This window comes from Protopterus annectens, chromosome 10.part0, assembly GCF_019279795.1.
Source record: "Protopterus annectens isolate FY-2018-M chromosome 10.part0, PAN1.0, whole genome shotgun sequence".
Lineage (NCBI taxonomy): Eukaryota > Metazoa > Chordata > Ceratodontiformes > Protopteridae > Protopterus > Protopterus annectens.
The window spans coordinates 314049818-314076671 of NC_056744.1; the positions used below are offsets into that span (position 1 = coordinate 314049818).

Genomic DNA, 26854 nt, shown 5'->3' on the forward strand with positions numbered 1-26854 from the left:
ACATGCAGGATGATGAAGAAAATAGAGTAACATGAAAAGGTCAAAAGAGGAGAAGACTGCTCAGGATTGCAGGGAAAGATAGAAAGTATTGGGGGATGCTGGAAACCAAATTGGGGGCAGAGTGGGGCAGTGATGTCTGGCTGGTGCATAGTAATGTCAGAAGCCTAAGAGAAAGACAGCTGACCTGGAAGCATTAATAGTGGGGATTCAGGCTGACATACTGAGATAATGAAAGCATGGGTGAGAGGTTGGTATAATGGTTAAGGTGTTTACTTTACAGACACAAGGTACAGGGTTTGATTCTCACATGGGGTAATTGGTGAGCTTAAAATGGTGCACAAGGGCAATTAGCTAATCTGTGAACCTAATCTATGACTGCCAGACTACCTCCAGAAAGAGTTCAAGTTCTGAGATACCAGATTTCAGATCTTCTAACGAAGAAAAAAATTTCAAGCAAAGATGGTTCTAAAAGTCTTGGGAATCATGGCAGCAGCAATAATTCTGATTCCTCTCTCACGTCTGCGCATGAGAATTCTTCAGTGGCTGTTGTCCACTCAGTGGTCGATGCAAGAACTGCCGATGTACCACAAGATACACTTGCAAGAAGGACCTTTGTTGGTGGCCTTACTCCACTCAAGTGACTCTAGGTGTAGACCATTTTTGTTTCCCCAACCACTGACCACAGTGACCACGGATGCCTCAGGTGGAGAGGGGCATTATCTGGGAAAGACAGTCCAAGGCACCTGGCAGGATCAGGAGACCCACTTGCACATCAGTGTCCTAGAGATGAGAGTGGTACTTTAGGATTGCAAGCATTCTAGGACTCTCTTCTGCTGGGAACTATTGCAGTACAGACAGACAACATGTCAGTTGGATGGTACTTAAACAACAAGGAGGAACCAGATCATACCACCTATGTTGAGAGGCCCTGAGAGCATGGCAGTGGGCGACCACCTCCCAACGTTTTCTGATAGCGATACACATCCCGGGGAAATCCAACGTGATTGCAGACAGACTCAGAGCAATTTTAATGCGTCATGAGTGCTCTGTAAAACAAGAATTAAGGAGAAAAGATTTCCTGAAAATGGGGCCAGCCTTGGTGCAACGTTTTTGCGACATCCATGAATACCAAATGCAGCAGCTACTTTGCTTTTATTCCCCCTTCTGGGAAGTCACCAAGGGATGCACTTGTTCATGCGTGGCCCTGTGGTCGTCTTTACTCTTTTCCACCCTTCCACTAATACCCAACGTACTTTAGAAATCCATTTGCTTGGGAAGGGACTTGATGCTCATTGCTCCATACTGGCCTGGTCATATTTGGTTCTCCTTCCTGTGGCCTCATATTTGGGAGGAGCCTTGGATTCTGGACCAAATTCCAGACCTTTTGACTCGTGGGTCAGGAATGCTGCATCCATCCTTTCAGACCCTTAAACTGACAGCATGGCTGCTCTGATTTCACCAGTAGCCAGGTTTCCTAACCTTTGTTCATCAGTCAAACACATCCTAATTTCTTTTCATAAGGCCTCAACAAGAAAGATATGGAGGAGATTCTCCTTATCGGCTTCTCATAACCACAATGACCTTTTTTCTGCCCCAGTTCCATTCTAGAATTCCTAGCAGAAGTACTCAATGAAGGTACAGCTGCAGCTACCATTAGAGCTCAGCTAGCAGCGATCTCCAGTTTTCATCTAGGTGAGTCTGGCTTCAACATTGTCTCCTTGACTATGCAAAGCGTTTCCTAAAGGCAGTTTATTATTAAGACCACCTATCAGAGACCCTCCAGACCCATGAGACTTAAATTTCATCCTAGTGCATTTAATTTTACCCCCTTTTGAGCCAGCATCATGTTGTGAACTCAAGATGTGTTGTGCTATCTCCCCTTCATTATTACCAGGATAGGTTTATATCCGATCCTTGGATCTGACTCTGCCTTACATACAAGCTCGGTCTTCCACTAGCTGTTGTGTAAACCTTATCCCAGCATGCAGTAGGAAAACTCCCTGGATCCCATTTGCCATTAAACAAGATTGAGTGCTCATTCTACTGGCTCTGGCTAAGTATTCTCTTCCATCATTATTACTGTTGTGGAAATTTATTCCTAGCTATTTTTGAAACTAGATATTTCCACCTTGTTCTGTTTTTTCTCTGCTGTTGGCCATAGTCTCCCACCTAGGTCTTGTTTTCCCTATCCTGGCCTCCACCTTAACACTTTGAAAACTGTTTTAATTAGAGAGCTCTTCTTACCTTTTTCTGTTTTAAAATTCATTATAGGACAGTTCGTTTAAATTAGAGAACTGTCCTACCCTTAGGTGGTTTGTTAGAGGGCTTCCCCTTTCTCTAGTCTTTTGGGCATAGCCCATTTAAGTTAGAAGGCCGTGTCCTCCTCTTCCTTACTGTTATAGTTTATCATTTAAACTTTTTTGTGGTGGTGGTTTACTGTCAAAAGAAAAAAAATGTTCTGATTTTTTTCTCTCGTTACTGTTCAGCATGTCTTCTAAAGAGTTAAAACCCTCTGGTTTCAAGAAATGTGAACAATGTGGACAGAAAATGTCCCTAACTGATAGACACACTGTGTCAGTTGTATAGAAGATGTCTGTCTCCAGGAGTCTTGTTCAATTTGTCAGTCTTTCAATCACAGGGCTCTGCTGGAAAGAAAAAAAAATGGTACTAAGAGGTCTCTTAAAAATCCCCTTCTCCGAAGCAATATAAGAAGGTCCGGGTTCTTCAAAGTCTGACCAGTCTCCTCCAAGATCTGATAAGTCTGGGAAGAGATCTTTCTCTTCCAGTGCTCCATCGGAGCCTTCTAAAAAGATTACAAAATTGTTGATACCGGATCCAAAGTATGTCAGATCCGAAAAATCTACTGATCCAGCACCATCTGTTTTGGTGCCAGTGGAGTTTGAGTTGTGGTGCCGGTCCCCTGTCTTGGAGTCGTTCTCCCCTACTCTCAGATCACCTGCCTTCAAAATCTCCAGCCCCCTCCACTCGGTCTTCCAGGAGCCTGTTCGATGACATGGATCGAGTGGTATAGAGGCTATTGAAGACACTGGCGCTGCCCAGACTGTTATCAGATCCAACCCTGATGGCTTTGGATCTGACCACATCCTCCCAGTCTGCTTCAATTCCTCCTCCAATCCGACCTCGGACTTAGGAGCCAAAATTTCCCGAGTTGATATTGGTGGAACCATCTGACCAGAAACCCATTACAGGATCTTTGCGTCTGACCATTACTCCGATGTACTTGGATCCATCGGAGATCGAGGAGTCTAGGAGCCAACGCTCTCCTGTCTGGTCTGTGGAGATGAGTTGGATCTGACAGTTGTCTGATCCGATCTTGCCTCTCAGGGCATTGGCTTGGGTGAGCTTGGCTCCTTCCTCAACCTTGGAGCCATCGACTTTGATTCCGAGGGTTTCCTTGGCTTCACCAGATCCAGGGACGACTTTGGATCAAGGAAGGGAAGATTTTGAGGTGATGAGTGCTGTCTCCACAGGCAGTTCCGCTGTTATCTCGGGACGTTCTTCCCCCAAAGGCACCGGTGTCTGCCTCTATATCCTTGCCTCCACAGAGATGTGGAGATCTAGGCCACAGGATGCCCCACAGGGTGCCCACCAGTCTTCTGAAACCTCTCCAGAGTACCCATCTGAAGAGGTCCCCCGGAAGAGGTTATGTAAGAGGAAACATTTAGACTCCCCAGAGGAGTCCCTCACTTCTGCTGTAGACCTCGAAGCTGAAGGGTCCCCCCACGGTTGCCTCTTGATGACTCCTTTGGAGACATCTTAGAAATACTTAAACAGAGAGACAGTTGGAAGTCCACCACCCCAACTACAGAGGAGTCCGTGTTCCTGAAGGCCTTTGGATCTCAAACTTCCTCCACTTGGATGTCTCCACCTTTTGATGAGCTTATGGATCTAGTCTCTCGAAAGGTGTAGGAGTTTCCAAAGTCAGTGGAAGTTGTTCCTTGGGGGCCAGAGAAGTTTATTACATCCCCCTCAGACAAAACCGTTTTAATAAGGGAGTCCCCAGTAGATGGTATGGTGGTGGCGGCAGCCACCAAAAAGGAACTCTGAGACATCATCTTCTCTTCATCCACTGAACAAGGAGTCTTGTATGAAGGACAGATATGGAAAGCTCATATTTTCTTTAGTGACTTTTGCTCTCAGATCTCTGAATTACCTAATCCATTTTACTAGATTGCAGAGAGATCTCTTGAAGGTGTTAGGAAATAACTCTCCAAGGTTCAGTAGCTGAAGAGGTTTCAGATAGTTTCCTCTCAGCTCTCTACCTTAAATTCAGTTGTTAACTCCTCCAGGTGACTGATTTCTTATGCAGCTGATGGAACTGATTTCTTATGCAGCTGATGGAACGAGTAGAGAAGTGGGTTCAGGAATTTCCCTAAGGAGACATTCTTGGATGCACTTGTGACTTCGCAAAGCCCTTTAAATCTTCCTTTTTGAATGCCCCATTTGATGGCTCGTCCCTGTTCGGATCTAAAGTAAAGAACACACTGACCAGGAGTGAGCAAGAAGGAAAGACTGTCAGCTGTAGGAGTCAGTTCTTCCCTACTTACCAGACCATATTGCAGAGGTCAGAAAAGAAGTGGGAAAATATGGAAGTCATATTGTCTTACCTCACCTTCATTCTTGCTGGTTGGGTTCGGAGCCGATCCTCTGCAATGACACTGCTGAATACTAAAGCTCGAAGTCTTTCACTTAGCTCGTGGCTGAGCACCTATCCCATCACACAGTGGTGTAATCCCCCAGATCTCGTTTGCCGCATAAACAGATCGGTGGTTCTTCATCCTAAGTGTTGGATTTTTTTCATTAAAATCTATATTTTTTTCTTATAGTTACTTGTAATTAGTGATGTTAAGTTGTCAATCTCGCCTTCATTCTTGCTGGATGGGTTCGGAGCCGATCCTCGGCTCCGACTCTGCACTTGCTAAGCTCGAGAGCTAATTTTACCAGCTCGAGGCAACCCTATATCCCATGATGCAAGGCGGAGACTACCCAGATCTCGTTTGCCACTTCGCTTACGAGGTGCCTCTTTTACCAGCTCTAGGTAAGTTTTCTTAATAAGACTTTTAGGCTCACCCCCTTTAATTTTCATAGCCTTAGTTGTTTTGTGTACCTTAACGTTTATTTTAACCCTATTCCCATTAGTGTTCCCTTTTTTTCGGGTTATTTATCCCCTTCACTAGGTTAGGCCTTAGGCCTTCCCCTTTCCTAAATTTTCCTGTCAGGGATTTTTGTGTGTATTTGAGTGTGTTGTATCCCTGTTTAGTTTAGATTATTGGATTGGGTGTTTGTGTGTGTGTCTGTGTTTTTCTTGTCACTTGTGTTTCCTCGACACAGCTATGTCAAAGGACACAAAGGTCTCAGGCTTCAAGAAGTGTGACTCTTGCTGTCAGAAGATGTCTCTGACAAACTGTCACACTTCTTGTGTTTACTGCCTGGGACCTCTGCACCTGCAGGACTCTTGTGCTATCTGTCATGCCTTCAGCCCAAGAGTCGTGCAGGAGCGCAGAAATAAATTAATATTGAGGGGCTTATTAAAGCCTGAGAGCTCCCCGGGGAAGCCCTCGAAACCTGTCAAGCCTTTGGCTGCAAGTCCCAAGCCGTCGGCTACTGGTTCTGCTTCTTCAGTGTCGAGATTGGCTCCGGCTGGAGCCGATCCTTCCATTTTAGAAGTCACAGTATCGGCTACATCCAGCGCCGATACTGCCAGATCTGGACACTGTGTTGGCTCCGGCTGGAGCCGACGTATCCTTTGCTCCTTCGGCTCCACCTATCTCTAAAAAGAGATCTCGATCCCCCTCATTGGAATCGAAACGTTTGGCTCTGAGATCACCCCTGCTCTTGGAGCGGAGCCATCGGAGCCGTTCTTCTCTGTCGTCCAGGCTGTCTGATCACGACCTCGAGAGAGTGGTGAGTAGACTATTAAAGTCTCAGGCATTGGCCCAAATGTTCCATAGCCCATCTCAACAGACGGTAGTTATTTCACATCAACCTAACATTCCTCCTTCAACTTTCTTACAGAGCTCGGAGACGTGACTGTTGTAGCTTCAGAGCCGATACCACCCCTTTCGGCTCCGTCGTCCTCCGATCCGATTTCCTCCTTGAGGCCTTCATTGGAGGGATCCGGGCGTCTGGTCTCTCTCGTCGGCTCTGAGGGGGCGAGTGGCATCGGACCCTTGTCCGACCCCGTTCTCCCTCTCGGGGCTTCGGCGTTGGTGAGCTCAGCCCTGACATCTGCCTCGGAGCCTTCCCTCTCGGTGAGGCCTGGAGTTCCTATCTCTTCGGAGCGGGAACCTTCTGGCCTCTCTGACGGGGGAGCCTTCGAGGTGATGAGGAGTGTACTAGCCCCTGGGCGTAGTCAACGGTCAGTTCCATCAGCTCCTCCCACTACAGTGCATGCTGATGTCTCTTCCCACTCTCTTGCTCCCGGACCCAGAGATCAGACGCCTCAGGTTTCCCCATTGGGAATATCTTCCTCTTCCGAGGCTTCTCCTGAACCGTCAGGTGAACCTCCGCGTAAGAGGACATGTAAGAGGAAACATCTAGACTCCCCCGAGTCTATTACATCTGATACTGACTTGGATGAGTCGGAGGGATCCCCAAGGTCCTCCTCTGAGGATGTCTCTTTCTCAGACATCCTTGAACTCCTTAAGCAGAGGGGGAACTGGCCCTCCCTTAATCCTTCCGAGGACGAGTCAGTATACCTGGAGGCGTTCGGATCTCGACCCTCCACCTCCTGGGTGTCTCCGCCTTTCTTCCCTCTTATGGACGTAGTGGCTTGGAAGGTGTGGATGGCCCCGGATTCAGTGGAACCTATTCCTAGGAGGCCTTCTAAATTCATTATGGCCCCACCTGATAGGCAATATTTGACAAAAGGTGTCCCAGTTGATGCCATGGTGGTGGCTGCAGCCACCAAGAAGGAACTAGTTGATCCTTCAGTACCTGTCCATTCTCCTAACAAGTATTCTAGGAATATGGACAGGTACGGCAAGCGGATTTTTTCTTCAGCGACCTTTGCCATGCGATCGCTGAACTACTTGTGTCACTTCACCCGCCTTCAAAGAGATGTTCTTAAAGAGTTGGGAGAAGTTTTACAGGATCCGTCAGCTGCTGGGTCTCAGGATAAGATTAGCTCACAGCTAGGAATCCTAAGCTCCATTGTTAACTCCTCCATGCGGCTCATTTCTTATGCAGCCGATGGAGCGAGTAGGGCCGCAGGCACAGGAGTGGCCTTAAGGCGTCAGTCCTGGATGCGGCTTTGTAATTTTGCAGACCCCTTCAAGGCGTCCTTCACAAACTCCCCTTTTGATGGTTCGACCTTGTTCGGACCTCAAGTGAAAGACACTTTGACTAGATGTGAACAAGATGGCAAGACTCTTTCTGCCGTAGAAGTCCGTTTCTCCTGACCTTTTGGGTAAGGTCTTGAAGGGGTGAAGGGAGGGAAGATGTGGTTCCGCAAATCTCAAGGAGTCACGCCTGATGCACGAGGTCAGTTTACCCCCAGAGGCAGAGGGAGTAACAACAACAGACGCCGCCCTAGGGGCAGAGGGGGTCCGCAGAATCAGGGTAGCAGAGAGCCTCTTTCTGACAAACCCTTCCAGCATCCCTGAGATGTTGCCCGATTGTCCACCTTCGGAGGCAGTCGGGGGAAGATTATCGCTGTACCCAGTAGCCTGGCTTTCCCTTTCTCAAGACAAATGGGTACAGTCGATTATATCCGAGGGTTACAAAATTACCTTTATTCAAACCACAATTCAGCAAAAGGGAACCCTTCCAGACGTTCCACCCGGTCTAAGGGAACTAGCAGTACCAGAGATATCAAAACTGCTAGCAAAAAGAGCCATCCAGCCAGTCCCAGCAGACCAAATAGGATCCGGAATCTACTCAAGGTTCTTTTTAGTACCAAAAAAGACAGGGGACTGGAGACCAATATTAGATCTGAGCAAACTAAACAAGTTTGTAAAGAAAACAAGATATTCCGGATGGTCACACTTCAGTCCATTCTACCCTTTCTGGGCAGGGACAATTGGATGTGCTCGGTAGATCTTCAGGATGCGTACTATCACATAAAAATTCACAGGCGCTCCAGAAGATTTCTCCGCTTTTGGCTGGGGACCAGTCACTTCCAATTCAGGGCCCTGCCCTTTGGACTCACTACAGCCCCCAGAGTGTTCACCAAATGTATGGCAGCGGTTACGGCTCACCTGAGACATCAAGGATTCCAGGTGTTTCCATATCTAGACGACTGGCTCCTCACTGCCACCACCAGGCATCAACTTCTCCAAGCCAGAGATTACACCATTCACATTTGCAGAGGGCTAGGGATTTCTATAAATTTTGAAAAATCTGCCTTGTCAATCTATTACTTTTATAGGCGCAAAATTGGACACCGTACAACTTTCAGCAAAGTTAACAGACCAAAGGATCTTGGACATTCAAAGTCACGTCCAGGTGATTCTTCTCAGCTACAAAATTCAGGCCAGATTTGCTCTGAAAGTATTGGGTCTTATGGCGGCCGCCATAACACCTTCTTCCCTTTGCCCGCTTTTACATGCGTCTTCTACAATGGATGCTATTCGCCCAATGGTCCTTTCAACAACTTCCCATGCGTCACAGGATCATGATAACTCCAACTTGCAAAAGGCATCTGACCTGGTGGATATCGTCCCCTCAAGTTCATCAGGGCAGACCCTTTGTTCCTCCTGCCCCGGTCGCCATGGTTACATCGGATGCCTCCCTGATCGGGTGGGGCATTATCAGGGCAGGATGGTCCATGGCACTTGCCAACCTTTCGAATACCATCTGCACATAAATGTCCTAGAGATGAGAGCAGTGCTTTTAACGTTGCAAGCCCTCAACGACTCTCTTCCCCTGGGAACTATTGCAGTCCAAACGGACAATATGTCCGTAGTGTGGTATATCAACAAACAGGGCGGAACCAAGTCCTATCCACTGTGTCGAGAGACTCTCTGTTTCGCAGTGGGTAGTCTCTTCTCAGCGGTTTCTGATAGCAACTCATATCCCCGGGAAATCCATTGGCAGTGGGCAGTCTCTTCTCAGCGGTTTCTGATAGCAACGCATATCCCCGGGAAATCCAACATCATAGCGGACAGGTTGAGCAGAGCTATTCTCATGCCTCACGAGTGGTCTCAAACAATCAGTGACGGAAGAGATTTTTCAGGAGTGGGGCCTTCCTTGCTGCGACCTTTTTGCTACACCTCAAAACAGCAAATGCCCAGACTTCTTCTCTCTCTTCCCCCTTCCAGGCCATCCCCCCAGAGACGCTCTAACCCAAGATTGGCCCCGGGGACTTCTTTATGCCTTTCCCCCCTTTCCTCTGATACCTCAAGTAATTCAGAAAGCAACCGCCTTGAGAGCCAAGTTGATTCTCATTGCCCCTTATTGTCCTCAACAGATATGGTTTCCGTTCCTACATTGTTATCTCTTGGTACAGCCATGGCATCTGGACCCGGTTCCAGATCTTCTGACCCACCAGTCGGGGCAGCTGCACCAATCCATACCTTCTCTCAACCTCACTGCTTGGTTGCTAGACTTCCATCCTTAGCCAGGCTTCCTATGATTTCTCATCCCGTCCGGGATATCATAGTAGCTTCCCTTAAATCTTCTACCAGAAGGATTTATACTAGTAAATGGCAATGTTTCTCCTGGGCAAAAGCTAGGAATATAGACCCCTATACTGCTCCGATTCATTCGGTCTTGGATTTCCTAGTTGAGATTTTTCATTCAGAATCCTCTTCCTCCACAGTAAAAGTTCAGCTGGCAGCCATTTCGAATTTTCATATAGGCTTTTCGGACCACAACATTGTCACATAAACTTTGCAAGGCATTCCTTCGAGGTATCTTTTTACTTAAACCTCCGATTAGAGACCCCCCCCCCACCACAGTGGGATGTAAATTTAATTTTAACATCCTTGATTCTCCCCCCTTTCGAACCTGCGGCTGCCTGTTCATTGAAATTTCTTTCTTGGAAGACACTCTTTCTAGTCGCCATTACTTCTGCCAGGAGAGTATCTGAGCTTCATGCTCTCTGCATTCGTTCTTCCTACTTAATCTTCCACAAAGACAGGGTATATCTCTAAGGACTAATCCGTCTTTCTTACCCAAAGTGGCATCGCAGACTAACTTAAATCAGTCCATTGATCTTCCAGTTTTTTCCCCAAATTATTCTGATAGAGCGGAACAAAAATCACATTGTCTTGATGTTCACCGCCAGCTCAGATATCTAGACAAAACTAAACATTTTAGGAAATCTGATCAACTGTTTCTATCCTATGCAGAGAACAGGAAAGGCCTTCCAGTTTCCAAGGTGACTTTTTCTAGATGGCTGTCTTCTGTGATTACTTACATTTATCAGCTCAGAGGCAGAGAGTTGATTTCTAGACCAAAAGCCCATTCTGCCAGAGCTCTAGCTACATCTACAGCTTTTGAGGCTAGACTTCCAATATGCACTATTTGTGCAGCAGCCACATGGGCCTCTCCTCATACCTTTGTTTCACATTACAAAGTAGACTTGGCCTCCAGAGACAGAGCGAATTTTGGTTCCACCGTTCTCAAGAGTCTGCTCCATTGAGCCACCCAGGATAGAGGTGCTAGGGACGCGGTCCCATCCAGCAAGAATGAAGGCGAGATTGACAACTTAACATTAAGAAGTTATGTACCTACCATAACGTTCCATGTTAGTTGTCTTCTCTCGCCACCTTTCTTGCGTCCCGCCCTCCATCCCCCTAGCCTGGTCAGACCGAGAAGATTATGCCTCTTAAGAGGCTTTATCCTTTTTCTAGCTAATCAGCTTCTAGTGTCACTAGATTAGGTTAATCCCTTTCAGAGGATTATGATGATTATGATTGTCATTTTTAGTATTGTTACTTTTTCTTCCTCCTTTACAGTTGGAAGAATATATTCCATAATTTCCTTAGCTACCAAACAAGATCTGGGTAGTCTCCGCCTTGCATCATGGGATATAGGGTTGCCTCGAGCTGGTAAAATTAGCTCTCGAGCTTAGCAAGTGCCGAGTCGCAGCCGAGGATCGGCTCCGAACCCATCCAGCAAGAAAGAAGGCGAGAGAAGCCAACTAACATGGAACGTTATGGTAGGTACATAACTTCTTAAGATTAGTTAGCCATACTTTTTATAATATAGTGTTTTTTTCGCCCTTGCTATTGGTGCTTATGTATGTGTATATATGTATATGTATATTTCGCCATATTTGGTTTTTGTGGTTGGCAGTCACTTCCCTCATCTGGCCATTCTTTCTCATATCCCGTTTAACTTGCCAAACCCATAGCTTTTAGGGGGTTTGTTATACTTTCTTATTGGAGCACTGTTTAAGTTAGAAGTGCTTCCAGTCTTTGTGTTGTAACGTGTGGTTGTTTTTCCCTTCAGGCAATTAGCTAAGCTTGTGCCTGTTTAAGTTAGAGGGTATAGCTAACTTCCTCCCTTTTCTAGACTAGTTGTTAATGTATCAGAGTGGTGTGCAGTTTTAGTTTAGTTATATACATATTAATATAATCCTTTTCAGAGTGTGGTTTGGTAATGTAATCCTTTTCAGAGTGTGGTTTGATTTTATGCAAAAATAGTTGTAGCTTGTGCCATAATGTCTAAAGAACAAAAAGAAACCAAGCAATCTAGGTTGAGAAATGTCAAAAGTGCTCCCAGAAAATGTCCTTGACCGATGGTCAATAGTATCTGTGTATTGTCTCGGAGCCATCCATTTACAAGAAACATGCATTTCCTGCCATTCCTTTAGCTCTAGGAAAAACAAACTCATTGTAAGAGGGCTTCTGCAGTCTCCTTTCTCTGAAAGTTTAGAAAGTCAAAGGACCTCCAGTAAACCTGTCTCCATCTAAAACTGACAAACCTACCAAGAGATCATCTTCATCTGGCCATTCAGAACCGCCAGTGAAGACAAAAACAGTCAGATCCAAGACCTTCTGGATCAGGCAAAACAAGCTCCTTGGCGCCACAGATTTCAGAGCAGAAAGAGAGTCTTAGGTTCAGAACCGGTCTCAGGAATTGTTACCAGTCTCCCCTACTGAGTTCTCCCATTTTACAGAGATCATTCTCACCTACCCTTTCCTCTATCCTCTAGGTCCTCCAGGAGCGTATCGGATGACTATGTGGATAGGGTGGTGCGCAGACTGCTGAAGTTGCCAGCACTGGCAAAACTGTTCTCTGCTTCAACCCAGTCAGTTCTGGAGCCAGTAAAGGTCTTTTTGTCCATGTCTAGTCCTTCTCCGAGCCAAGCTGGAAGGTAGGAGCCAGAATGTCTAGTACCAGTTGTAGTAGAATCTTCGGTGCCAAGACCCACTCTAGAGATTTCGGAATCATTGCCTGCTCCGACATCCTCGTTGCCTTCCGGGATGTCTAGGAGCCGACGCTGTTTGGTTGGGTTTGGAGGGGACACTCGGACCTGAGCTGCTTCGATTCCAAGCTTGCCTCTCTGGGCTTTGGTGTGGGTGAGCTCAGTAACATCTGGTTTGAAGCCGCCCCCCTTTTCACAGGGGATTCCCTTTGCTCCGGAAGCGGAGGTGTCCACAGAGCTGGGGGGAATGACTTTTGAGCTGATGAGTGTGCTGTCACCCCTACAGCTCTACACAAGGGTACTGGCATCCTTCCCCCTAAAACCAGCTTCTGTCTCTGCACCACCCTAACCACAGGACAGCAGAGATTCTGGGCCTCAGGGTGCCCCATTGGATGAACAGTCTCCCAAGACCTTTCCAGGTTACCCTTCTGAGGAGGGTCACTGGAAGATACTTTGCAAGAGGAAGCACCTGGACTCGCCAGACGAGTTGGTCACCTCGGACACTCACCTTGAGGAGTTAGGAGGGTCCCCTTCTGAGGATATCTCCTTTGTGGATATCATAGAAATCCTTAGGCGGTTGAAAACCCTTCAGTCTGAGTTCCTGAACGCCTTTAGATCTCAAACTTCAGCCACCTGGGTTTCTCCATCTTTTGACGAGCTCAAGGAATTAGTTAGTCAGAAGGTTGAGGGAGTCACCAGATGCAATGGAACTGGTCCCTCGGAGCCGAAATACATTTATTACAGCCCCAACAGACAAAGAATTTCTTGCAAAAGTCATCTTTGTAGAGGCTATGGTGGTGGCAGCAGCCACTAAGAAGAAGCTTTCCGAAACGTCATCTATCCAGCCACCGAACAAGGAGTCTCAAACGATGGACAGATATGGGAAGCGTATTTTTTCATCAGCGACTTTTGCTATTAGATCGCTGAACTACCCAATGCACTTCACTATACTTAAAAGAAATCTCCTGAAAGAGTTAGGAGATGCTCTTCAAGGTACATTAGCTGCAGAAGTCTCAGATAAGGTATCCTCTCAGCTGTCCACCTTAAATTCCATAGTGGACTCCTCCATGAGACTGTTTTTATTATGCAGTGGATGGAGGGAGCAGGGCAGCAGGTTCAGGAGTTTCCCTAAGGAGACATTCCTGGATGCCCTTGTGTAATTTTGCGGAACCTTTCAAGCCTTCCTTTGTCAACCCCCTTTACAATGATTCCTCAGGGGTTTGACCAAAAGTCAGACACTCACCAGATGCGAGCAGGAAGGGAAAACTCTCTGCTGTTGGAGTACGTTTTGCTATACCTTCCAGACCCTATCCTAAGGGTCAGAAGGGTGTTGAAATGTGGTTCAGAATATCTCAGGGAGTTTTTCAAGATGCACAAGGTGATCCTTTCCCAAGGGGCAGAGGGGGAATTAGTAATAGGTTCATAGGAAGGTACTAGGCTATTGGCCATAGGGCCTATATAAGCCACAGACATATGGTACCCTGGCTTTTGCCACCCAAGAAAATTATTTTCCTGTGCCCTTGTCAAGCAGAGCCACAGAAGTGATCCCCGGGGTGAATTTCTGATCTCCCATCCAATTATCAAGATTTTTCTTGAGTGCTATTGAGGAGCTTTGTTTGATATAGGTAGTTTGTTCCAGAGTATGGAAAGTCTCTAGGACAGGACTCTGTCCCTCCAGCATGTTCTGTTTATTGTGGTGACAAGGTTTAGGTCCCTAGAGCGTGTAGCTTGGAGGGATTGGGATTTCTTTATGTGGAGCATGTCCAACAGTTCTGGGTTTGACATAGCTTTGTATGTTAGGCAGAAATCGCCTCTGAGTAGGCGATATGCGAAAGCTGGAGTTTTTTTAAACGGTCTGCGTAGGGCATCTGTTTGAGTCAGGTGATCCTCTTTGTGAGGTATTTCTGTGGCCTTTCCAGTAGATGTTCTTGTGAGGTACATACCAAAAGGGGCTTTGTACTCTATAATGGGTCTAATGAGTGATGAGTAGAGGGGAACAATGACCTCTTTTTTTTCCTGGATGAGAAACCTTTTGTGATGAGGTTTGCCTTGTAGAAGGATTTCCTGGTTTCTGTGGAAATGTGATTATCAAGGGAGAGACTACTGTCCACCTGTGTCCCAAGGTCTCTTATCACACTTTAGGTGTTAAGTAGACTACCGTCTATGTGGTAGCTCATGGGTACAGAGTTTTTACCAAAAGGGATGACAATGCACTTTTTGGCATTGAGCTTGAGGCCATGGCTTTGACACCAGGCAACTGTCTCAGTGAGGCCCTTTTGTAGGATGTCCACATATTTAGTTTTGGTTATGGCTCCTAGGCAATCATCTGAGAACTTTGTTGGCCAAAGACCTACTGTGTTAGCCTGTACCTCAGAGAAGTAGATACCAAACAGGAGAGTACCTAGGACTGCACCCTGTGGTACTCCACTTGTCAATGGTCTGAAGTTGGATTTAGTCTGCTACTTTCACAGTGTGGGTTCTGTCAGTGAGCCAGTTGGCAACCCATCTTGTGACATAGGGATTTATACCTAGTTTAGTGAGTTTGTCTATATTTCCAGAGTGGGGGATGGTGTCAAAAGCCTTGGCGAGATCTAGATAGGTTGTGTGAACCACCTTACCCTCATCTACACCTTTGACCGCATCAAAAAGTCCATCAGGTTTAGGAGACATGGTTTGCCTTTTACAAACCCGAACTGGGTGGGGTCCTGAGTTTGGAGATTACCAATGTCATTGTTTATAAGTTCCATGATACGCTCCATAGCCTTGCAGACCTGGCTCGTCAGGCTAATGGGGTTGTAGTTCCCAGGGTCCGTGGTGGCTCTCCTTTGTGGAGTGGGATAATTGCTGCTGTGCGCCATTCAGTGGGCACAAAGCCTGAGGTGAGGCTATGATTGAATATGGTACTTAGGTGGGGTGCCAATTCGTTCTGTAGCTCATGTAGAACGCAGCCTGAGATGTTGTCAGATCCCATGGTGCTGTGTTCTTGACTTTGGAGAGTGTTTTTTTTTTTACCTGTGCAGCAGTGATTACAGGTACTTTGCATTTTTCCGATATAGAAATAGGCTCTTTAGGGGATGAAAGAAGGTTCAGTGCTAGCTATACCCTATCTGCCAGGATGTTGGCAATATCAGTTGGTTCTGTATTTAGTGCCATTGTGCTGTAACTCAGAGCAGATCTGAGTTGCTATTGAGATTCTTGACCTAGCTATAGAATGCTTTGTGGTTTTCTTTAGAATCAGTGGTGATTTTGTTTTCGTAACTAGCTTTGGAGGATTTTGAGGGTCTCAGTTTCTTACTGAGGCTGACCATGGAGTTCCTTCAGTCATGGGATTTTACTCTTTTTTTTGCAACAGCTTCTTTCTTCTGTTGTAGAGTTTGTTTATAGCAGGGGACCACCAGATTGGCTTCCTTTTTTTGGAGGATATCATCTTGGTTCTGTTAGGGATTGCACGATCCATGCACTCGTGTAAGTGCAGTTGTATAGGATTCAGCAGTCTTATCTCTATTATCTGTCAGCATGGGTGTCGTGAAGTTTGCCACTTCTGTCTTAAGAAGCGTGAAGTTGGCTTTAGAGAAATTTTTACGGTGGTTTCCCTAATGGGTGGGATGTGGATGTCTAGGGTGATTTGCTTGTGGTCGGATCTGACCAACGAGGAATTGACCTCTGGTGTGGAACACCGGGTGCCCATGTTGGTAATGACCAGGTTTTGGATATTGCTGCCCCTGGTGGGGGTGTGGATAAGTTGATCCAAGGCATTGGAATTTATGAATTCCAGAAAACGTTGAGCACAAGAGTTGGTACATGTGTAGTTTTCCCATTTAATGGTGGGGTAGTTGAAATCGCCCATTATTAGGATGTTAGGTTGTATTGTAATATTTTCCAGTGTATCAAGAAATGAGGAGTGGGAATCCTGGGACATGGTGGGGGATGTGTAGCAAGCTACAATTTGCATTGTGGTCTTGCCCAGAGTTAGTTGCTCTTGGATAATCTCAGATGCATTATGCTGAGCAACTAGCCTGGAGGTGTGGATATTCTTAATGAATATGGACACTTCTCCGCCTTTAGAGCTTCGGTCCAGGTTAGGTGGCCGAAAGGTGTGGTATGAGTTTATAGCCTGGTAATGCAGGGGGGGCTCTCTGGAGCCTTGAACCTGGTCTCTGTCACTGCACAGATGTCGATGTTCTCCATTTTAAGGAGTGCCTTGAGTGAGTGCATTTTGAGGTTTAGACTTCTAGCATTAAGTAGCATTACCCTCAGATTTTGCTTGCTTGTACCTGTTACGGTGGTGAATTTGTCATTTGACTCTTGCCTAAAAAAGGCACTATAGGGGTGGCAAGAGCCTTAGCTAGTATCTGGAATTCCAAGGGCGACAGGTGCAGGCCATTTCTGGCAAAGCATCATGGTTTGTCGATAATGTCGTCCCAGGCAGGCAGATACTGGATTCCCTTAGAATGACACCAGGAGCTTAGCCAGTTGTTGAAGTCAATCATTTGGTCCTTGTACTGTGGCATCATTCTGGCTGATGGCATGATGCTAGTCAGGGCTAGGGTCATACCTGCCTGGGCTACAAGATCAGAAAGCTCCTCCATGTCCCTTTTCATGTAGTCCAGGGAGGTATGTCTCAGGTCACTCACACCAACATGGACAATGACAGAGTGATATTTGTACTTGTGGAGTGACCTGAGTGCATGTGTTGTGGCAGTTCCTGGCACCCGACAGGCAGCTGACAGTAACGTTCTCCTTGTTTAGTCTGGTGAGTTAAACATCAGTGTGCCTGACTATAGAGCCACCTATGACTAGAGTGTTGGGTACGTTGGTATGCCTTATGGGCTGTGGTTGAGTGGCACACTGAGTTTGTGAGCTGTCTCTCATTTGGGTTGTTTTGGGAGGTGGAGGTTGCTTGGTTTTCTGCTTTGGAGGTCCCTGTTTGAGTAGATTTTTTGAGAGCCTCCATGAATGTAGGTGTGTGTTTTGTGTTTCTCTGTGTGTTTTGGTGGTGTAGGTTTTGAGGGGCTATGTGATGAGTGTGTTGTGGTGCAAGTGTTTACCTTCTCCTCTTGACCGTCTAGTCCAGGCTTGGGTGAAGAGAGCTTTGCTTCCAGTTTGGTTACGTAAGTGCATCTCTCACAGGTTGTAGTGTTGGGAGTTAGGAGGAGAGGGTTGTCTTTGTACATGAGGCAATTGCTGCACTGCCCCAAGATGCCCAGATTCATCAGGTTGACAGGAGAAAACACTGTGAGCTGACCCTTAGACATGACTGGATAGGTGCTTATTTATTAAGTACTAAAAGCTGTTTTCCCTCTAAACAAGTGAGGAAAGTTGAGTGCTGTAGTAATGTGTAGCTTATTTAGTGCTTACAATGAGTTCTGAACAAGTGCTGAGCTCAAAGAAACAGATTTCACTGCTGAAACGAGAAAACTGGCTAGTTGTAAGAAACAAAATTAAGCTAGTAGGCTTCTCTCCAACACAGAAAGGCTTGGGGGCTCAGAAGCTTACAAACAGTCCTGGATACAGCAAATCTGTATCTGGACTAGACAACTTATAGGAAAGGCAGGAAACAAGCTTAGAAATTTTTTTTTGTAAAGGGGAAAGGAGCAGCAGAAGCTAACTGGGTTGGCCTTCGCAAATATTCTCCCTGGAATAGGTAGAATGAGGTAATGACACTAGACTGGGAGGAGTGTCCCAGATCAGATTTACAGTAGGGGTGGGCAACTGCAAACCACCAAGTATAAAAACAGGATACCAGGAGGGAGGGACGGAGGGTGGGAAACAAAAAATCAGAACAGACAAACCCAACCAGATGCTTAACAATTGTAGACAATTCTACTTTATTCACACACAGGAACTTTTATAGATTGTTCAAGGCAGAGTGATTTGTTTTCCTCTGATGAACATTTTTATGACAATATGATTGACAATGACTCTTCCTCACACTATTCGACTTCACTGTTACTAAAGATACAGCAAATTGTAATACTACGTTTAACATTGACAAAATATGTATGTTTAAACAAAGTTGTACTGTGATACAAAACGGTGGATCTGAAGTAGTTAACTTCATTTGATCAGCAACCTGTGGGTATCGGATCCGACCTGGATCCGAGCCGGCAGCTTTCCAAGCTGAAGATCCGAGCTCCAAGCTCCTCCCCCTTATCCATAATACCCTGCTGCCTCCTTCCAGCCCTCAGATCTCATTTGCCGCGGCTTTAACAAGCACGAGTTACGAGCTCCTGGCGGTTAGGTAGTGAGTATTGTGTAAAATTTTAGATCTGAAGTAGGCAGACTTCATTTGTCTGCAACCTGTGGGTATTGGATCCGACCTCGGATCCAAGCCGGCATTTCAAAAGCTTAGGATCTGAGCTCCTAGCTCCTCCCTCTACCCATAATCCCCTGCCAAGCCCTAATTGACCTCAGATTTCGTTTGCCGCGTTTCAAGTAGCAACGGATTCCTCGAGCTCCTGGCAGAATTACTGTTCAGATAAGTTTTGACAAAAAAATCTTTAAAGTTTTTTACTCTCTTTAGTTGTGTGAGTGTTTTAGGCTTTCCTCTCTTTACCTTAAAACTTTTCTTCGGGTTTTGCGTAGTTTGAGTGAGTTTTCAGTTATTTTGTGTGTTAGGCCTATAGGGTATAATGGCAGAAGCCCCTAAGGCAGTTTTCTCTAAATGTACCGAGTGTGGCCACAAGCTGTCCCCAGCTGATGGCCACACTCGGTCATCTTGGGGTTGAACACCTGTCATCTGGTTGTACCATATGCGCAGGGTTCAACCCCCGAGCTTTAAGGGAGCGGAGGTCGAAGTTAGTACTGGCGGGACTTCTCCCTCCAGATGTGGCTTCGGCCTCTGCCCCTGTTAGCCAGCAACCTTCCACGGGTGCTTCGTTCCCCCTTTCCCCGGCAGGGACTCAACCTCCCACCAAGAAGCCGGAGGATAGGGAGACCATTAGAGAGAAGGAGAGACAGGAGAGACATAAGGAGAGGCACCACAAACGGCGGGCCGAGACCTCAAGCTCGGCACCTCCGTCTAAGCAGGCCTCTCCTGTGTCTTCTAGATCTCCTCCTCCTCAGCTCCATTCCCCTCGGTTCTCTTCTGGACCCGAGGAGGAGGAGGCTAGCCCTTTGGTGAGGTCTCCGAGGCGGCTCTCTAGGTCCGCTTCGGTGGCCTCATCTAGATCCACTTTCTCAATGTCAGAAGCTGACATGGACCGGATGATGAGGCGTTTCATCCAGGCCCAGATGCAAATGGGAGTGCTCTTAGCCCCCCCCCCCAACCGGGAGGGGCTTCGACCCCATTTATCGCCCCCTTGGCTCCTTCTCCGACCCGTCTCCCGGGTTCAGAGCTGTCGGAGCTGGGCAGAGTTGGATCCGGGGGTGGTTCGGATCAGATTGGTCGGCGCACCTCTGATCCGATCCATCCCTTGAGTGCTTCGGGTACTTCGGACCCGACCTCTCGGAGCAGAGGGCCTAGCCTCGGATCCGAGGGAGCTGGTGTGTCTTCGACTCCGTCTAGGTCGGAGCACATCGGTCTCTCGGATCCGATGGTCTCGCCCGCCCGATCCGCAAGGCCGGATCCGAGTGGGGGTCGGCTCTCGGGGCTTAGAGAGGCCGGCTCTCCCTCGGCTTTCGACGTAGTGGAAAGGGCACTGTTGAGGACTACCGGACCCCCGGTCCCTGCCACGGCTCCACCCCGCACTCCCTTGCAGCTGGGCTAGGCTCCCATCAGCCGGTCCCAGGGACAGCCCGCCTCGATGTCCCAAGTAGTTCCTTTGGAACATCTGGCTGCTGAAGAGGACTCCTCGGACACTCCCCCCGAGGAAGTGCCTCGGAAGCGTAAGTGTAAAAGGAGACACGTGGACTCCCCTGAGTCCATTACCGAAGACACAGACTTGGATGAAGGGGAGGGCTCCCCAAGGTCACCCCCAGAGGACGTCTCCTTTGGAGACATTATGGAGATGCTTAGAATCAGGGGGGGTGGTCTGCCCCCAAGGCCTCCTCAGACGAGTCTGTGTTCTTGGAGGCATTCGAGGCGGGCCCATCTACCTCTTGGGTGTCCCCTCCTGCCGATCCTCTGGTGGACCTTATTTCCACCAGAGCATGGAAGGAACCGGACACCGTTGAGCCTGTCCCCAAGCGTCCGGATTGAATCCTGAGCCCACCGGCGGACCGCACTCATTGGAGCAAGTGCCCCCCCGGTAGATGCTATGATGATGGCCGCAGCCACAAAGAGGGAATTAGCCCAGGAAAGTCCCTCTATGCATCCTCCGAGGAAAGAGTCCCGCTCGATGGATCGCATTGGGAAGCGAGCTTTTAGTTCAGCAGCCTTCTCTTTAAGAGAGCTGAACTACGTGGCACGTCATCAGGATGCAGCGGGACCTGATTAAAGAGTACGCGGCATCTCCCCCAGAGTCCATGTCGACGGAGGACAAGCACGTGTACTCCACCCGTATGGCCACTCTCAGATCAGTTTCTAATACTTCTATGCGGCTACTTTCTCACGCAACTGAGGGAGCCGCTAGAGCTAGTGGAGCGGGCCTCGTCATGAGGCGTCAGGGCTGGCTCCGCCACTGTGACTTTGCAGAGCCCTTCAAAGCGACCTTCGCGAATGCCCCCTTTGATGGTTCTGCCCTGTTTGGCAAAACTGTTCGCGAAACGTTAGTCCAGAGCGAGAAGGACGGGAAGACGCTGTCTGCCGTCGGAGTCCGCTTCTCAGCTCCCCAGAGGTCCTTCTCGAAGAACCAAAAGGGACAGAAGAAGATGTGGTTCCAGAAGTCGCAGCAATCCCAACCTGCTCCGGATAACCAGTCCTTCCGTGGCAGAGGAGGACAGGGAGGTCGCCGTCCTAGAAGCAGAGGGGCTCCTAGGATCTTTGGGTCCAGAGAACCCTTCTTTGACAAACCCACGCAACAGCCCTGAAGGGTTGCCCGGCTGTCCATCTCTGGAGGCAGTTGGGGGGCATTTTTCGAGGCACCTGACTTCTTGGGAGTCAATCACATCAGACCGTTGGGTGCTTCGTGTTATATCCAGAGGTTATGCCATTCGCCTGAGCAAAATCCCCAGATCCCGAAGCCTCCCCGATGTACCACCCGACCAAAGGGAGGCAGCAGCTGTCGAAATCGAGCAGCTGTTAGAAAAAAAGAGCCATCCAGCACGTCCCCCGAGATCAGACCGGATCAGGGGTTTTACTCCAGGTTCTTTTTGGTGCCAAAGAAAATGGGGGACTTAAGACCGATCTTAGACCTTTCCCTGCTGAACCTGTCTGTAACCAAGCAAAAGTTCCGGATGGTCACTCTACAATCTATACTCCCCCTTTTGCGGGAGAACGATTGGATGTGCTCTATCGACCTCAAGGACGCGTACTACCACATTCGGATGGACAGACGGTCCAGGAGGTTCCTTCGCTTCCGGCTGGGAGCCAGCCACTACCAGTTCAGGGTCCTTCCCTTTGGTCTCACCTCTGCCCCCAGGGTGTTCACCAAGGTACTAGCAGTGGTAGCGGCCCACCTGAGACTCCAGGGATTACAGGTCTTTCCGTACCTGGACGACTGGCTCCTCACGACATCATCAAGGCATCTACTGTGCTCAGCCAGGGACTATTTCCTCCTTATAGCCCCAAGGCTGGGCATCACCATAAACTTGGAAAAATCTTTACTGCATCCCACACAACTTATAGATTTCATAGGAGGAAGGTTGGACACAAGATCAATGCGGGCCTTCCTCACTCCAGATCGACTGTCCAGCCTGAGGTGTCATATCACAGCAGTCCTGCAACCGTTTCCGACGGCGGCTTCGGTCCTGAGGGCCCTGGGTTCAATGGCAGCAGCTATTCCACTTCTTCTCCATGCTCGCTTACACATGCGGGTTCTTCAATGGACCTTACAGGTACAGTGGTCTCCGCTGTACTCTTCTCTCAACAGCCCGATAGCTGTCAGCAAGGCATGCAGGGACTCCCTGTTTTGGTGGCTCCAGTCTCCAGAGCTTCTAGCAGGGAGACCCTTTTGTGCAACATTCCCCCTAGCCACGGTGACTACGGACGCTTCCCGCCTCGGGTGGGGTGGGGGGGCATTCTGCAGCAAGATTGTCCAAGGCACGTGGAACAGTTCAGAGACCTCGTTGTATATAAATGTCCTGGAGATGAGGGCGGTGCTCTTAGCGTTGCAAGCACTTCACAGCCTTCTCCCTGCAGGTACTATTGCGATCCAGACGGACAACATGTCGGTAGTCTGGTACATCAACAAGCAGGGGGGAACCAGGTCCTATCCCCTTTGTCGAGAGGCCATGAGAGTCTGGGAATGGGCAATCTCTACCAAACGCTTTCTTGTAGCAACGCACATTCCGGGAAGGTCCAACATCCTTGCGGACAAGCTCAGTCGCACCATTCTTTCCCCTCACGAATGGTCTCTCAATCCTCTGGTAGCGAAGATTTTTGCCGTCTGGGGGAAACCCTGTTGCAATATTTTTGTTTCTCACTCAAACGCCAAATGCGACAGTTTCTTCGCTCTGCTTCCCCCACCTGGGGAATCCCCGAGAGACGCACTGGTGCATGCTTGGCCTCCCGGTTTCCTTTATGCTTATCCTCCACTACCTCTAATGCAGAGGCTCTTGCAGAAAGCCAACAATTTGGTTAGCAGAATGATTCTCATTGCCCCGTTCTGGCCTCGTCAGCCTTGGTTCCCTTATGTATGGTCTCACAAAGTGAATCCGCCCTGGATTCTAGATCCGATCCCGGATCTCATTTCCCATCCTCAAGGACTCCCGATTCCGAATCTACACACCTTGAGATTGGCAGCCTGGCTGCTCCAGTTCCACCCTTGATTAGGACTCCCGGTATCTCGTCACCTGTCAAGGCCATTTTAGTGGCGGCTCATAAGCCTTCCACTAGGAAGGTTTATCGGAGCAAATGGAAAAGGTTTTCTATTTGGGCGACTCAGAACAATGTTGATCCTTTTTCTGCACCAATGTCTGCGGTACTGGACTTCTTAACAGACCTCTTTCATCAGGGGGCCAGTTCTTCCACGGTAAAGGTACAAATGGCAGCGATTTCCCATTATCATGTGGGTCATGAGTCAGCTCCCCTCATGACTGCAAAACTTTGCAAGACCTTTCTTAAAGGAGTTTTTCTGTTGAGGCCCCCGGTCAAAGAAGCTGTGCCACCTTGGGACCTATCTTTAGTCCTACAGGCCCTTACTGCTCCTCCCTTTGAGCCTGCAGCTTCTGTCGATCTAAAGTACCTTTCCTGGAAGACTGCCTTCTTGGTAGCCATCACCTCAGCCAGAAGAGTGTCGGAACTCCAGGCTCTATGCGTCAAACCGCCTTACCTCTCCTTTTTTCCCGATAGGGTGTTCCTCAGGACCAATCCTTCTTTTCTTCCAAAAGTTTCTTCGGAATCTAATATTAACCAATCAGTCAATTTACCTGTTTTTTTCCCCCAACTATTAAAACAAAGGAGAATATAAGCTGCATTCTTCAGATGTTCACAGACAATTGCGCTTCTACATTCACAGAACGGCTGGTCATAGACAATCAGATCAACTGTTCATCTCCTTTGCTAAATTTGCTATGGGTAAAGCAGTCTCCAAAGTCACACTGTCGAGATGGATTGCTAATTGTATTTTGCAGGCTTATGACACTTCAGGTAGGCCTGCTCCTCAGAGGGTTACAGCTCACTCTACTAGGGCAGTTTCCACTTCAGCCGCTTTTAAGTCCCGAGTGCCATTGGATGATATCTGTGCAGCAGCCACTTGGGCCTCGTCTCATACCTTCATTTCTCATTATAAGCTGGATGTTATTTCCAGGGTGAGAGCATCCTTTGGCTCAGCGGTGCTCCGGAACATCCTTCCATGACGGCCGCCCAAGATTTAGGTAGCTGGGGACTCTGTCCCACCGGTTGCAGACAAATGAAGTCTGCCTACTTCAGATTTAGAAGTTATGTACTCACCATAACGTTCCATCTGAGTAGGTGACTTCATTTGGATGCAACCATCCCCCCCCTCCATCCCCCTGACCTATATAGAGTAAGAGTTTATTCCTGTGTTCAGGTATTTTTATACTAGTATTCACTAGGCAAACTCAATCTGAGGTCAGTTAGGGCTTGGCAGGGGATTATGGGTAGAGGGAGGAGCTAGGAGCTCGGATCCTAAGCTTTTGAAATGCTGGCTCGGATCCGAGGTCGGATCCGATACCCACAGGTTGCATCCAAATGAAGTCACCTACTCAGATGGAACGTTATGGTGAGTACATAACTTCTAAATTTTTGCAAAAGTTTGAGAGGTGTGCGTTTGTGATTGTTAAACCCATTAGCCTAGCTTAGATTTAGTATATTCCCTTCCCCTTATTCTTGTGTGTAAGTGTGTGTGTTTTTGTAGTTGGTATGGCCGAAGGCCTTAAGGCCATTTTCTCTAAGTGCTCTGAGTGTGGCCATAAGCCGATGGCCAAACTCAGTGCGTTCTTTGTCTGGGGGTAGCTCATTTATCATCGGGCTGCCATATTTGTGCAGCCTTTAACCCCATGGGCTCTGAGGGATAGGAGGAACAAGCTGATCCTTATATATATATATATATATATATATATATATATATCTATGGTCTTATACTCGCCGATTCTGCTTCTTCCTCCTCTCCCTCAGTGGCTCCAGCTGCTGCTGTTCGGCCAGCTGTGCCATCTCCACTGGGTGGGACTCAACCTCCCACCAGTTCCCAGGGAGAGAAGGAGGAAAGAGAGGAGAGAGGGAGAAAGAGAGAGGGATAACGAGAAGCATAGGAGCCACAAGCGGCGTGCTGACTCAGCCCCCTCAGCCCTGCTGGCTAAACAGCTCTCTTCTCCCCGGAAGATTCCCGGGTCCTCCCCCCCTCGGCTCCGTTCTCCACGTTTCTTGCCGGAGGAGCCCCGACCATCTTCGAGGTCATTGCGGCGGCCTTCCTGGCCAGCTTCGGCGGCTTCTAGGTCAACAAGAAGCCTTTCCGACGCTGACATGGACCGGATGATGTGTCGCTTTTGCCAAGCCCAGATGCAGATGGGAGTGCTCCTGCCTCCCCCTCCACCCTGGGGGGGGGGGGGGGGCTCAGCCCCTTTTTTTGCCCCCATAGCTCCTTCTCCGATCCATTATCGGGGTTCGGAGCTGACTGATTCGAGCAGTCTTGGAGTCAGGGAGTTGGCGCCTATAGTTGCTACTTCGCCAGCCATGCCCTCGAGTTTGTCGGATCCCTTTTTGGATCCGAGCTCTCAGGGCCGAGAGCTGTGCGTTGGATCCGAGGGGGTAAGTGCGTCTTCGGCTCCGTTGCAGTTGGAGCACACTTCCCTTTTGGGTCCCATCGCTTCGGCTCTGACGCCGATCCCCGCGTTGGATCCGAGGGTGTTGCTCATGGAACCGAGATGGAGAGGGTCCTCTCGAGAGGTCTGAGAGCCCCTGCTCATGCTACGTATCCAGCCAACACTCCCTTGCAGACGGGCATGTCTTCCATTATCCGGCCCCAGGGATAGCCTGCGTCGACACCCCACCCATTTCCACTGGAGGAACATGACCCTGTTGGTGAACCCTCCTTGGACAGTCCCACCGAGGCGGTCCCTCACAAATGCAAGTGTAAGAGGAGGCACTTGGACTCCCCCGAGTCCCTCATGGATGACACCAATTTAGAGGAAGGGGAATGTTCCCCCAGGTCACCCCCCATGGACGTCTCCTTTGGAGACATTCTGGAAATGCAACGCCTAAAAGGGGGGTGGTCAGCCCAAAAGCCTTCCTTGGATGAGTCTGTGTTTCTGGAGGCGTTTGACGCAAGCCCATCTACCTCTTGGGTGTCCCCTCTGGCCGACCCCCTGGTAGACCTCATTACTACCAGGGCGTGGAAGGAGCCGGACACTGTAGAGCCAATCCCCAGACCACCAGACAAGATCCTTAGCCCCCCTGTGGATAGGACAACGTGGAGTAAAGGTTCCCCGGTAGATGCCATGGTGGTGGCGGCTGCCACCAAGAAGGAACTGGCACAGGATAGTTCCTCGGTCCATCCTACTGATAAGGAGTCTCGGACGATGGTTCGTATCGGAAAGCGGATGTTTGTTTCGGCTACCTTTTCCATAAGGGTGCTGAATTATTTGGCCCATGTGATTAGGCTTCAGTGGGATCTGGTGAAGGAATACGCTGAGTCTTCCCCCGAGTCCATGTCTGCAGAAAACAAATGTACTTCTTGACTCGCATGGCCACTCTCTAATCTATTGAACACGTCTATGTGGCTACTCTCCCATGCCACGGAGGGGGCCGCTAGAGCCAGGGTGTCAGGCATCACCTTACGGCGTCATGCATGGCTGCAACTTTGCGATTTTGCGGAGCCCTTCAAGGCGTCCTTTGCGAATGCTCTCTTCGGTTCTACCCTGTTTGGCAAGACCGTCCGTGATACATTGGTCCAGAGCGAGAAAGACTGGAAGATGCGGTCTGCCATCGGAATCCGCTTCTCTACTCCTCAAAGGTCTTTTTCCAGGAACCAGTGAGGGCAAAAGAAGATGTGGTTCCGGAAGTCTCAGCAGTCCCGT

General features: G+C 48.5%; 1 protein-coding gene across 1 annotated transcript in view; it reads left to right on the top strand.

Annotated features, from left to right (window-relative positions):
* The first annotated feature begins 371 nt into the window (after positions 1–371).
* The window catches only part of LOC122814137 (testicular spindle-associated protein SHCBP1L-like), a 1630938-nt gene continuing 1604455 nt past the window's right edge, over positions 372–26854 (top strand). Inside the window, exon 1 of the mRNA XM_044086750.1 lies at positions 372–637. Within this exon, the coding sequence (XP_043942685.1) occupies positions 372–637 (266 nt within the window). The remainder of the gene's footprint in view (positions 638–26854) is intronic.